We start from the raw sequence: 13,424 nt of genomic DNA, 5'->3' as shown, positions 1-13,424 counted from the left end.
AGCTTCACCGTCCTCAGTGTCTGTACATGAGGATCAGAATCATGTTTATATCCATTAGGTTTACATAACAATAAACATAGTAAAATAAAATAAGAGATAAAAACAAGTACTGCAAACAGTCAAGAAACATAAAATAAAATACACAATGAAAATATAATAATAATAATTAAATATGATAAATATATATATAAATAAAATTAGATATAAATATCATATCAACAGTTCATATCAACAGTTTTTGTATTTGTATAAAAACCTTTGAAATGAAATAAAGTTATTTAATTAAAAAAAGAAGAAGCTGTATTTACCGGCGGAGCCCGGCGGGGCGGGCGGGTGATGGTTCTCTATTAGCCCCCCTCCCCCCCACACCGCTGTGTGCCGGTGACAATCACACGCGCGCCGCGCTAAACTCGTTGTTATGGTGACGCGTCCGTAAACAACCAGAGGACTCTGAGCAGAAAGTCTGATTGATCTCTGATCTGATCTGAAGTAAGAACACATTATTGATTATATTATATATTGATAATTGTTTAATTAGAAGTACACGCGCAGTGTGACGTCAGTGTTTCTGTTTCAGGTTGATTTGATCTCAGTGGAAGTAACGTGAGGCTGAGTAATCTACTAAAACTACATTTAATCAACTAATAAATGACGATGTATTATTATAGATTAAACTACCAGCAGTATATAATAGTAAATTATGTATTATTATAGATTAAACTACCAGCAGTATATAATAGTAAATTATGTATTATTATAGATTAAACTACCAGCAGTATATAATAGTAAATTATGTATTATTATAGATTAAACTACCAGCAGTATATAAAGTCATTAAAAGTAGCTCCATCTTTACCAGCTGCAACATACGGTGGTGCAGTGGTTAGCACTGGCGCCTCACAGCTAGAGGGTTGCAGGTTCGAATCCGGCTTGGGACCCTTCTGTGTGGAGTTTGCATGTTCTCCCCGTGTTAGCGTGGGTTTTCTCCGGGTACTCCGGTTTCCTCTCACAGTCCAAAGACATGCAGGTTAGGTTAATTGTGGACTCTAAAATTGCCCGTAGGTGTGAATGTGAGCGTGAATGGTTGTCTGTCTCTATGTGTCAGCCCTGCGATGGACTGGCGACCTGTCCAGGGTGTACCCTGCCTTCGCCCAATGTCGGCTGGGATCGGCTCCAGCCCCCCCGCGACCCCTAACGGGATAAGCGGTTGCAGATGGATGGAACATTAAAGGGATGAACAGAGGGTGTCATATCCTGTACAGGTTGTAAAGCCCCCTGAGGCAGATTGGTGATTTTGGGCTTTACAAATGAAATTGACTTGACTTGAAATAACCCCAAAATATCAGAAAACATATTCGTAAAAAATCAGAAAGAATATAAGTAAACTATCAGAAAAATATTCGTAAAATATCAGAAAAATATTTGTAAAATATCAGAAAAAGTATTAGTAAAAAATAAGAAAAATATTCAGAAAATATTAGAAAAAATATTCGTAAAATATCAGAAAAATATTCGTAAAATATCAGAAAAAATATTAGTAATATATCAGAAAAAATATTAGTAAAATATCAGAAAAATATTAGTTAACTATCAGAAAATATTAGTAAAATATCAGAAAAATATTAGTTAACTATCAGAAAATATTAGTAAAATATCAGAAAAATATTAGTAAACTATCAGAAAAATATTAATAAAATATCTGAAAAAATATTAGTAAAATATCAGAAAAAATATTAGTAAAATGTCCGAAAAATATTCGTAAAATATCAGAAAAATATTCGTAAAATATCAGAAAACATATTAGTAAAAAATCAGAAAAATATTCCAAAAATATCAGAAAAACTATTCTTAAAATATCAGCAAATATTCGTAAAATATCAGAAAAAATATATTTAAAATATCAGAAAAATTGTGGTAAAAAATCAGAAAAATATTCCAAAAATATCAGAATAAATATTCGTAAAATATCAGCAAATATTCGTAAAATATCAGAAAAAAATATATGTAAAAAATCAGAAAAATTGTGGTAAAATATCAGAAAAATATTAGTAAACTATCTGAAAAATATTAGTAAACTAACAGAAAAATATTAATAAAATATCAGAAAAAATATGGGGCGGATTGGTGATTTTGGGCTATACAAATAAAATTGACTTGACTTGACTTGAAATAACCCCAAAATATCAGAAAAAATATTCGTAAAATTTCAGAAAAATATATGTAAAATATCAGAAAAATATTCGTAAAATATCAGAAAATATTCATAAAATATCAGAAAAATATTTTAAAATATCTGAAAAAATATTAGTAATATATCAGAAAAAATATTCGTAAAATGTAAGAAAAATATTCGTAAAATATTTAAAAAGTCATTCAAAGTAGCTCCATCTTAACCAGCTGCAACATTAAAGTGATGAACACATTAATGCATCAATAATTAGAATCCTATAATATAATATAGATTATTCTGCAGAACGACTACTTTCACTTTTAGTACGTCCAAGTATATGTTGATGCTGATACTTTTGTACTTTTACTTGAGTGAGGTTTTGAATGCAGGACTTGTAACAGAGTATTAACACATTTAAATAATTTCTTCCTCCTCTGATGACTGACTGATTGATTGATTGATTGATTGATTGATTGATTGATTGATTGATTGACAGACAGCCGTCGTCATGACAGCAGGAGCGGTGTCGGCTCCGCTCATCATTCCCATTATCCAACGGCGGACACACAGAGCCAAGAACCACCTGGACACCAACACACCTGTCTCCATCCAGTCAGGTACCAGTAGTACCAGTAGTACCAGTGGTGACAATGGTGCCACTGGTACCAGTAGTACCAGTGGTACCAGTAGTATCAGTAATACCAGTAGTACCAGTGGTACCAGGTGAGTCTGACAGGTGTTTCTCTGCAGACACTCCTGAAGTTCTGATCTTCTTCACTCTGGACGGGTCGCGGCCGGCGGCGGCGGCACAGCAAGGGTCAGCAGGCAGCAGCAGCAAGTACAGCGGACCCATCCTGCTGCCTGCTGGTCGAGTGGCTGTCAGAGCTGTAGCCGTCACCAGGTAACCGCTCACCTAACACAACGACAGTGCTGACATCACTTCCTGTCCAGCCTCTGTGACTCAATACAGTGTCATCCGTAGTGACGGCAGAGAGAGCTCCACGGTGACGAAGGTTTTCTCGGTTGAACATGTGGACTCAAACTGCAGGAAGGAGAGCGTCCAGAGTGACCAGCAGGTAAGACTACATTTCCCATGAGCCCCTGCTGCCATCTCCCTGCAGAGGACCATCATGTTGTGGTGATTCCTCCATCTTCCCTCTGACAGAACAGCGCCTCTTGCCTGAGGTCAGAGAGTAGAGAAGCAAAGACATGAAACTCTGGTGTTTTTTAGACAGCTGCAGCCGCCATTTTGGACTGAAAACACTTATTAAATTTATAATAGTTTATTGTTCAACACAGGACATTTCAGTAGAGACATTAATTATGACAATAGAATAGAAATAATGTAGTTTTACTTTTGTACGTCTCTTGTAGGAGGACGTTTTACTGGTGTCTGGTCGTCGCTTTCAGTCCAAAATGGTGGAAGCGTAGCTCTGCTGCTGGGCGCTGATGTTGACATGGAACCAACTATTAACATTCACTTCTTATCGATATATGTTGTTTGCTGAAGTCTCCGGGCTAACGTCCTGATTTATTAAAGTATTTTAAATAGTTTTAAAGGTCCCATATCGTGCTCATTTTCAGGTTCATTCTTGTATTTTGTGTTTCTACTAGAACATGTTTACATGCTGTAATGTTAAAAAAATATATATATTTTCCTCATACTGTCTGCCTGAATATACCTGTATTCACCCTCTGTCTGAAACGCTCCGTTTTAGTACATTTCAACGTAATTGCAACGTAATTGCGTTGCTAGGCAACAGTTTGGGTCCATGTTTACTTCCTGTCAGCTGATGTTATTTACATCCACTGCAACAGGAAATAAACTGGGACACATTTAGAATGTTTATGTTTAAAACCATGTAAATATTATGTATTTGTGACATCACAAATGGACAGAAATCCTAACGGCTTGTTTCAAATGCACAATTTCTGAATACGGGCTGTGTGTATTTCTCCTTATATACTGAGCGTTTTGATAGTTTAACAGTATTTATAAAGCACTTAAACCTGCTTTATAATATAAAAGACATGAAAATCTCACTTTTTACAATATGGGACCTTTAATGTTTAAAGTTTTCATTTCAGCGTCCGTCTGAAGGAACCTCGTTGTCTGCTGAGAACTTTGCTGGTTCTTCACTGAGGCCTCCAGGTCGGTTACACTGGTTACTCTACTATAATAATGATATAATAATAATGATAATAATAATTAAAGTATAGTTTCATTCTTCTGCTAAATACTGCCGTTGTGATATGTTTCTACTACAGTTAGCCTAGTTTAGCACAAAGACTGAAGCAGGAGGAAAGTCTGTCTGATGTATGTGTTGTATGTTGTTAGCCAACAAGCCAATCAGCGGTCCATCCTGAAGCCAGCTGGGTTTAGCTGACTGGAACCAGAGGTCAGGATATGGAAGCTAACTCTGAGCTAACTAAGCTAATATCATAGGGCTTCATCTCAAATAGTGTAAATTGTTAGCGTTGGAGACAAACTATCCAGGAAGCGACCACCCAAAGACAAAATAAAAGTACATAAATTACAAAAGAAACATGTTGGGAAGGATATGTTTAAAACAAACTAAACACGTAGCTCTGTGAGAAACTAAACTAAACTGACAGATTTACGGGGATACCCCTTCATTCTTCCTGTCCTGTTGTTTGTCTTCAGAGCCGAGGACGATGGGAAACGCCTCTCCTCCATCAGGTCCTCGTTTTCTGAACAGTCTTCTGGGCTCTCCGACCCAACAACAACAAACTGGACCGTCCCAACGTTCCCAGTCAGCGGTAAACAGACCATCTCATCCAAACCCAACACCGGCTGTGGTACTGAAACGTGTCCGTGATGACTTTTATTTTGTTGTGTTTCCTGTCTGTCAGAGTCCAGGTGTGTTGAAGCAGCTGAGCAGCACGCAGACGTCCCGAATCCACCGAGAGACCGACTTCCTGCGGTACGAACAGACGCGCTACCGTGTACTTTTTAATAATCATTCTTTTTCCTTCGTCTGCGTTCTCTTTGTCCCAGAAGATGATTCATATTACAAGTTGTCTCACACATAACAGAATGATCCAGTCTCTTCCACACAGTGAGGCATACAGCTGATTAATTAAACACTGGTATCGGATCGGTACTCGGTATCAGCCGATACCCAAAGCCCAAGTATCAGTATCCGTATCGGGACTGAAAAAGTCGGATCGGTGCATCTCTACTTTTAAGTTTCACTTTCACTTTCACAACGTAGGAGGCCTCTAATGACCCACATCTATGGTGCTCATAGCGACCAATAACTCCCATTTAATGGCCTGATAACAGTCTAACTGGTCCAATCTGAGCGTGATCTTAGAAACAAAACTGTCTTTGTGCATTTCCAGGTGTTCTAGACAGTTCTGTCCTTTAGCCCTTATAGTGGATCAGTTATCAGAACCACAGCATGAACCCTCATGAAGACTTTTAAATCACCAAACTCCACTCATGATGTAGATAACCTCTAGATTTAAACCTGTTAACACAGCTGTCTAATTCTCTGTGTCTGTCCCTGTCTGTCTGTACCTGTCTGTGTGTCCAGGTGTGCTCAGTGTTTGAGTTTTCGTCCTTCAGATCCTTTTTCTGGGTTCTGTGCTCAGTGTGGAGCTGCAGTTCCTCCGTTACCTGAGCACAGACGACCCCCTGCTGAGGGAGGACAGGTACTCCACTCACACCTGTCCTCTGCTGAGGGAGGACTGGTACTCCTCTCACACCTGTCCTCTGCGACGCTGAGACGCTCCATTGATCACAGTGTGTGTGTGTGTGTGTGTGTGTGTGTGTGTGTGTGTTTTGTTGTCAGGTGGTCTGCTGTGTGTTCTGTAACTCTCTGGTTCCGATCAACACTCCGACCTGTTTCACCTGTGAAGCCTCCGTCCGTCAACAACTACAACCACAGTCCAGTAGAATACTACAGGTACACACAGTACTACAACCACAGTCCAGTAGAATACTACAGGTACACACAGTACTACAACCACAGTCCAGTAGAATACTACAGGTACACACAGTACTACAACCACAGTCCAGTAGAATACTACAAGTACACACAGTACTACAACCACAGTCCAGTAGAATACTACAGGTACACACAGTACTACAACCACAGTCCAGTAGAATACTACAGGTACACACAGTACTACAACCACAGTCCAGTAGAATACTACAGGTACACACAGTACTACAACCACAGTCCAGTAGAATACTACAAGTACACACAGTACTACAACCACAGTCCAGTAGAATACTACAGGTACACACAGTACTACAACCACAGTCCAGTAGAATACTACAGGTACACACAGTACTACAACCACAGTCCTGTAACGCTGCGTTCACACGGCTACAGGCTACGAGACTCTAACGCTACGTTCACGTTTACTTCTACTGACTAAAGGATCTGAGTACTTCTTCCACCTCTGTGTAACATCACACGTCTCTCGTTATTCTTTCCATAATGAACTTCTCTGTCGGTGTCAGATAAACATCACTGACTGTATTCAGTGTGTTTGCTGTGCAGGATCACGTGCGGTGTGTTTACTGTGGAAGCGGGAATCCAGCTCACATCTCCAGCTGTTTGACCTGCGAGAGCCGCCTGCAGCCGGTAACACACAGACTACTACTGTATACTACATTTACACTTTGTTTTAACGGGTTGATCTAACTGTGTGTTGATGTGTGTGTGTCTTGATGTGTGTGTGTTGATGTGTGTGTGCTGCTGCAGGCGGCGTGGAACGGCGCCCCCTCTGTCCGCTCAGCAGACGGCAGGAAGTTGACCTGCTCCAGATGTAAACGTTTAAACCACGGCGATGCCAGATACTGCGACTGGTGCGGCTCGAAGGTGAAGACACACCTGGACAACACCTGTGTCCTTCAGTAATACACTAGTAACACTGTTGTTGTTCATTGATGTGTAATATTCTGATTTTGGTGTGTTTCTGCTATAGCTAGCTCTGGGTTAGCGTAGCCTAGCACAAAGACTGGAAACCAAAGTGAACTGCTATCTGTCCGTCTACCGGTAGGATAGCGTTCTATAAAACGTTAAATCTCTTCAGCTCGTGTTAACAGACCTTATATCAGACATCTGACTAAGAACACATAGACTTCCAGACAAGGGAACAGGAAGTGACATCATGTCTCTGTTATGGCTTGTGTGAATATTTTGGCTGAAAATGACCACATTCGTAGTTGATCAGTTGATTTTCACTCTTTTGTTGATTTAATTGTATTTTTAATGGAGCTAGGCAGTTTATCCTTCCAGTCTTTGTGCTAAGCTAGTGTGGAGAGTGAAGCATTGTGGGAAATGTAGTGCTGTGTGTACTTTTAGCCTGGCCACGCAGCCAGCTGTGTGGTTTGTCGGCGATGCGGAGCGAGCGGACATCCGTACGCCTTCTACTGCACAACCTGCGGCGCCTTTCTGGAAGCACCGCCGCCACCCACATCCTGCAATGACATCACGCGACCTGTCGGGGGCGCCACCACGAACAAGGTATGCTGCACCGCTGACATCATCACTCACACAACTCATAATAGGATACGTGGCACATTCTACGTACCTGTGTGCGAGCAGGCTTCAGTCCCAACTTCCCATGATGCCACCTGGCAGGCCACGCCCTCCTCCGGCCCCGCTCCTAGCAAGAAGTTAGCCACGCTCTCCTCCGGCCCCGCTCCTAGCACGAAGTTAGCCACGCCCACTGCCGAGCAGTACACGCAGACTGTTGGACTCTATTACCCATCAGCCACTGAGCTGCAGAGGAAGGAGCAACAGAAGACGCTACAACTCAGCAGGCAGCCGGCGACCAGAGACCGCCAACCGCTGCTGACCGCCATCAGCCCGGGCAGAGGTAAAATACTACTGATACTACTACTGCAAAATTGACCACAAAGACACACAAAATAACCACAGAGATACAAAATGACTACAAAGACACACAAAACAACCACAAAGACACACAAAATGACTACAAAGACACACAAAACAACCACAAAGACACACAAAACGACTACAAAGACACACAAAACGACTACAAAGACACACAAAACAACCACAAAGACACACAAAACGACTACAAAGAAACACAAAACGACTACAAAGACACACAAAATAACCACAAAGAGACACAAAACGACTACAAAGAAACACAAAACGACTACAAAGACACACAAAATAACCACAAAGAGACACAAAACGACTACAAAGAAACACAAAATGACCACAAAGACACAAAACAACCACAAAGAGACACAAAACGACTACAAAGAAACACAAAATGACCACAAAGACACAAAACAACCACAAAGAGACACAAAACAACCACAAAACGACTACAAAGAGACACAAACCAACCACAAACCAACCACAAAGAGACACAAAACGACTACAAAGAGACACAAACCAACCACAAGACGCACTGTTTGTAGCTGTTTTGTGTCTCCTCAGTCGGGCGTGGTCTATTGTCTCATGACCCGTCCTTGTCCTCAGGTTACTGGAGGAAGCAGCTGGATCATGTGTGTGCTCACCTGAGGAGCTACGCTCAGAACAACGCCCCCTTCAGGGCTCTGCTGGGAGAGCCTCGTCTGGGCCGGGTACGCCACGCCTCACCTGCACCTCACCTGCACCTCACCTGTACAACAGTCACATCACCAGTGGGATTAATTCACTTCAATCACTCAGTCTCAGACACATGTTCAGACCGGGTGAACAACATCTGTAGGTTGTCAGGTATCATGATCACCTGATCAGGTGCAGGCCGTGCTGTGGTTTACTTCCTGTTGTGTTCCTGCTCTCCTTCAGATGGTCTCTGCTGTGATTCAGGAAGATCCCTACGAGGTCAGCGTGACCGTCAGCTTCGTGTCGGCCGGACGGGAACACCAGCAGGTCTGTTCTGAAACCTGCCGCTGAGACACCGGAGGAAGGAAACCTTTCATTCTGTGTGTTTCAGTAAGGTGACTGACTGACGGTGTGTTTGTCCTCAGGTGAGTCCAACAGGTGACGGTGTTGGACTTGCAGGTGGGATCGAGACTCTGAGCAGCGTTACAGAGCGATCTGCCAACAGCAGCAGTCTCAGTAAGAACTAACAGCAGACACTTTACCTGGACATTCTCATCTACAGCTTTAATGGGATGCAGTTGTTGTTTTTCTGAACAGCTGACACACGTTGACAAAAAATAAGACGGTGATGTATCCTGACAAGCGAACGCACATCAGAAAATGTCACACATGTATTTTATACTCAGTTCCTCCTGGTTTTGTTTGTGTGTCTGACAGGAAGTGATCGGTCCACAGGTCTGATGAGAAAACCAAACCTGATCCCCAAACCGCCGGTAAGAAACCATCTCTGGACGTCTGACTGATAATAAAACAGAAGAAGAAACTGAACACTGTCAGTAGAGACATTAAATATGACAATAGAATAGAAATAATAATGTAGTTTTACTTTAGTACGTCTCTTAGTAGGAGGACGTTTTACTGGCGTCTGGTCGTCGCTTTCAGTCTAAAATGGCGGCGGCGTAGCTCCGCTGCTGGGCGCTGACGTTGACATGGAACCAACTATTAACATTCACTTCTTATTGATATACGCTGTTTGTCTAAACTCACCTGAGATCAGACATCTGCTGCTGTCTGACTTCCTGCGCCGTCAGAAACGCTCCTCTCTGATTGGTTCTCGTGGTTCCAGGTGAAGGACGTGCAGCTGCTGAAGGAGCTGGGTCCGGGTCCGGGTGGAGGTCAGGTCAGCGTCATCCAGCAGCTCCTGGACCAGGTAGGAGCCTCTGGGGGGGTCGACCTGTATGATTCTGGGGTTCTGGTGTAGTCGGCAGATATCCGGGTCAAGACTTCCTCTTCTGTGCGCTGCTCGTTGTTTACAGACTAAAGCTCCAACGTGATTGGTCGATAGTACTCGGACTACAAATAGAAACCAGAACACTTCAGATACCAAATTCTGGTCCCGTTCCCGACCACCGTGTAACCCGTAACACCGGTAACACGACCACCGTGTAACACCAGTAACACCGAACACCGCGTAACACCGCGTAACACCGTGTAACACCGGTAACACAGACCACCGTGTAACACCAGTAACACCGAACACCGCGTAACACCGTGTAACACCGGTAACACAGACCACCGTGTAACACCGGTAACACTGTGTAACACCGGTAACACTGTGTAACACCGGTAACACTGTGTAACACCGGTAACACTGTGTAACACCGGTAACACAGACCACCGGGTAACACCAGTAACACCGAACACCGCGTAACACCGCATAACACCGCGTAACACCGCGTAACACCGCGTAACACCGACCACCTTGTAACACCGGTAAAACCGTGTAACACCGTGTAACACCGTGTAACACCGTGTAACACCGGTAACACAGACCACCGTGTAACACCGGTAACACTGTGTAACACCGGTAACACTGTGCAACACTGGGTAACAAGCCTGATTCATGTGCAGGTATCTGTTTCCTGGTCACCTGACGTAGTTCACACTGATTGGTTTCCTTGTTCACCACCAGGGGGCGGATCCTTCCTGCTGCGGCAGCGACGGGCGACACGCTCTGGCGGTTGCCGTGGTGAACGGTCATCATGATGTACTTCCTGTTCTAGTGCAGCGAGGAGCCGACGTGGACCAGCAGTCTGGACAGTAAGACGACAAACAACCAGATAAAAACAGGAATAAGTTTCAGTCTGAGGCGTCGATGTGACAAAAACAATATTTAAAACAAGAACATTTCCTCATTTTCATGTTAGTTTGACATTTACTCATCACTCGATGCTAAATTATTTGTTTTTATAAGACGGTTTTCTTATTTTATCACAAAGTTTCTCTGTATTTGACCAAACCAACGTATCACGTTAAACTTAGTTATAACACAATAAGCTGCTCTGTTGTGTATTTGTGTTGTAACTTCCGTCCATATTTAACTCACATTCATTTATTGTCCCTTTTCTTGATTCGTGTCTCTCAATGTTTCTCTGAGTCCGTTCTGCTTTCTAGACTGTTTACGTTTAATGTTAAAAAATAATCTGATTATGACATGAAGAGAAAATGTTCCTGTTATAACGACAGACTGCAGTGAGGGAAAGCTAAATATGAGTCTTCCTCCCTCTCCTCCTCCTCCTCCTCTTCATCCTCCTCCTCCTCCTCCTCAGGATGAAGAACACAGCTCTCCATGAAGCTGCCTCTCTGGGCTCTGAAGGTGTGAACTGTGCTCGGGTGCTGCTCAGGTATGACACACCTGCATTCACAGATGTCCAGTGAAAACCTTGTATCTCCAACATGTGACCTTTCCATGACTCAGAGAAACTGACTGCTGATACTACTACGAGTGCTACTACAGCAGCAGTAGTACTAATACTAGTAGTACTACTACTACTACTGCTGAACACCGTCAGCCAGGCAGAGGTTAAAAAATAATAATACAACTGCTACTGATAAAAGTGGAGAGTCAAACAACTACAAAGAGACACAAAACAACTACAAAGAGACACAAAACAACCACAAAACAACCACAAAAACAACTACAAAGAGACACAAAACAACCTCAAAGAGACAAAACAACCACAAAGAGACATAAAATGACACAAAACAACAAAGAGACACAAAACGACTACAAAAGAGACACAAAACAACTACAAAGAGACACAAAACGACCACAAAGAGACACAAAACAACTACACAGAAACACAAAGAGTAACGACTACAAAGAGACACAAAACAACTACAAAGAGACACAAAACAACCACAAAGAGACACAAAACGACCACAAAGAGACACAAAACAACCACAGAAACACAAAGAGTAACGACTACAAAGAGACACAAACCGACTACAGAGACACAAAACAACCACAAAGAGACACAAACCGACTACGAAGAGACACTAAACAACCACAAAGACACACAGAATGGCCACAAAGAGACACTAAATGACTACAAACATATGAAATAAATAATAAAAAGACTATAAATATACCTCTGTTGTGTTTATCATGTCTCAGAGAACTCAACAGGTTTATAGAACGTTTATCTAGTTTAGGAAGAAGATTTTGTGTTCAACCCGTAAAGAAACACTTGACCAGATGTTAAGTTCCATAGTTTCCTCATGATTTCCCTCCTGATTGGTTAGACAGGTTGATATTTAGTGGTCGTTGTTGTTGCTCCTCCCACCTCCTGATGTCACGTGACATCATTCATGACATCATTCTCCCCGATGTTGGTTTCAGCTGTAAGGCCGGCGTGAGGCGGAGGAACACCGGCGGTCAGACGGCGTACGACATGGCGGTGAACTCCGGCTGCAACGACATGGTGTCTCTGCTGGCTGCTCGGACCGGACTGGACCTGCTGGGCAAACTGGGAAAACCCAAACTGGACCTGGATGTGTTCTGACTGGTAGAACACATCAAACATCTGTCTTCACTGGTTTCATCTGAAGCATCCAGATGTTGAAATAACGGAGTACAAACTAGAGCAGCATGTTGTTCTTAAATGGTTCTGATATGTTTAGACTTCTAGTACAGATAGTACTCAGACTAGTAATAGTACTCTTACTAGTAATAGTACTCATACTAGTACTCATACTAGTAATAGTACTCATACTAGTAGTCATACTAGTAATAGTACTCGTACTGGTAATAGTACTCATACTAGTAATAGTACTCATACTAGTAGTCATACTAGTAATAGTACTCATACTAGTAATAGTACTCATACTAGTACTCATATTAGTAATAGTACTCATACTAGTACTCATACTAGTAATAGTACTCTTACTGCTTGTAATGTAAATATTGTGTGAAACATGTTCACAGGATACTGAAGGCAGCGTGTGTTGGTTCACTGGATGTATTTAGTTTGAGATACTTTATTAAATAAAAAGTTATGTATGATGAAAGTCTATTTGGTGCTGAAACCGAAGTGGGAGTTAATTTAAATTATTTACATTTATTTTCTGTTGAAAAAGAAATTTCAACAACAAAATCAACATCAGCAAACATGTACAGTAATACCTTTTGTACATGTTTAACATGTTACTGAAGTTAAACTCGTTTTGGTTTTAAAGGGACTGTTTGTAACTTCTTACACGCATAAATCATTGCAGGTCGGTGTCTCATGCACGCTCGCGTGTGTCTACGCTGTTCAGACTCAGACTCCAACACAAACTACAGTGAAGCACCAAAACCTCTTGGTTGTATCTAGTGAAGCCCGTCTGTTAAACAGTGTTGGCCGCGG

General features: G+C 42.1%; 2 protein-coding genes across 5 annotated transcripts in view; both read left to right on the top strand.

Moving 5' to 3' along the window:
- The window catches only part of LOC119484981 (NACHT, LRR and PYD domains-containing protein 12-like), a 956,516-nt gene that overhangs the window by 283,520 nt on the left and 659,572 nt on the right, over positions 1-13,424 (top strand). The gene's annotated exons all lie outside the window — the stretch shown is intronic.
- Positions 390-12,751, top strand: dzank1 (double zinc ribbon and ankyrin repeat domains 1). 4 transcript variants are annotated; one of them, XR_005206157.1, is made up of 20 exons: positions 390-489; positions 2,667-2,787; positions 2,921-3,071; positions 3,153-3,246; positions 4,259-4,322; positions 4,836-4,951; positions 5,045-5,115; positions 5,731-5,887; positions 5,989-6,102; positions 6,706-6,789; positions 6,910-7,026; positions 7,513-7,674; positions 7,756-8,029; positions 8,668-8,771; positions 8,980-9,063; positions 9,162-9,252; positions 9,454-9,509; positions 9,863-9,946; positions 11,346-11,420; positions 12,419-12,555. XR_005206157.1 is itself a non-coding variant. In XM_037764229.1 (20 exons), the coding sequence occupies exons 1-20, from the start codon at positions 2,679-2,681 to the stop codon at positions 12,579-12,581; spliced, it is 2,298 nt and encodes a 765-aa protein (XP_037620157.1). In that variant the 5' UTR covers positions 2,667-2,678; the 3' UTR covers positions 12,582-12,750. The 4 variants fall into 4 exon arrangements, 3 of the variants coding, with proteins under 3 accessions (XP_037620157.1, XP_037620158.1, XP_037620159.1); XM_037764229.1 differs by lacking the exon at positions 390-489 and adding an exon at positions 10,709-10,836 and having other exon boundaries at positions 12,419-12,750; XM_037764230.1 differs by lacking the exon at positions 390-489 and adding an exon at positions 10,709-10,836 and having other exon boundaries at positions 5,731-5,848; positions 12,419-12,749.

The sequence above is a fragment of the Sebastes umbrosus genome, chromosome 3 (assembly GCF_015220745.1).
Source record: "Sebastes umbrosus isolate fSebUmb1 chromosome 3, fSebUmb1.pri, whole genome shotgun sequence".
Classification (NCBI taxonomy): domain Eukaryota; kingdom Metazoa; phylum Chordata; class Actinopteri; order Perciformes; family Sebastidae; genus Sebastes; species Sebastes umbrosus.
The sequence above is the reverse complement of the archived record's forward strand: the minus strand, read 5'-3'. Positions and strand labels throughout refer to the sequence as shown.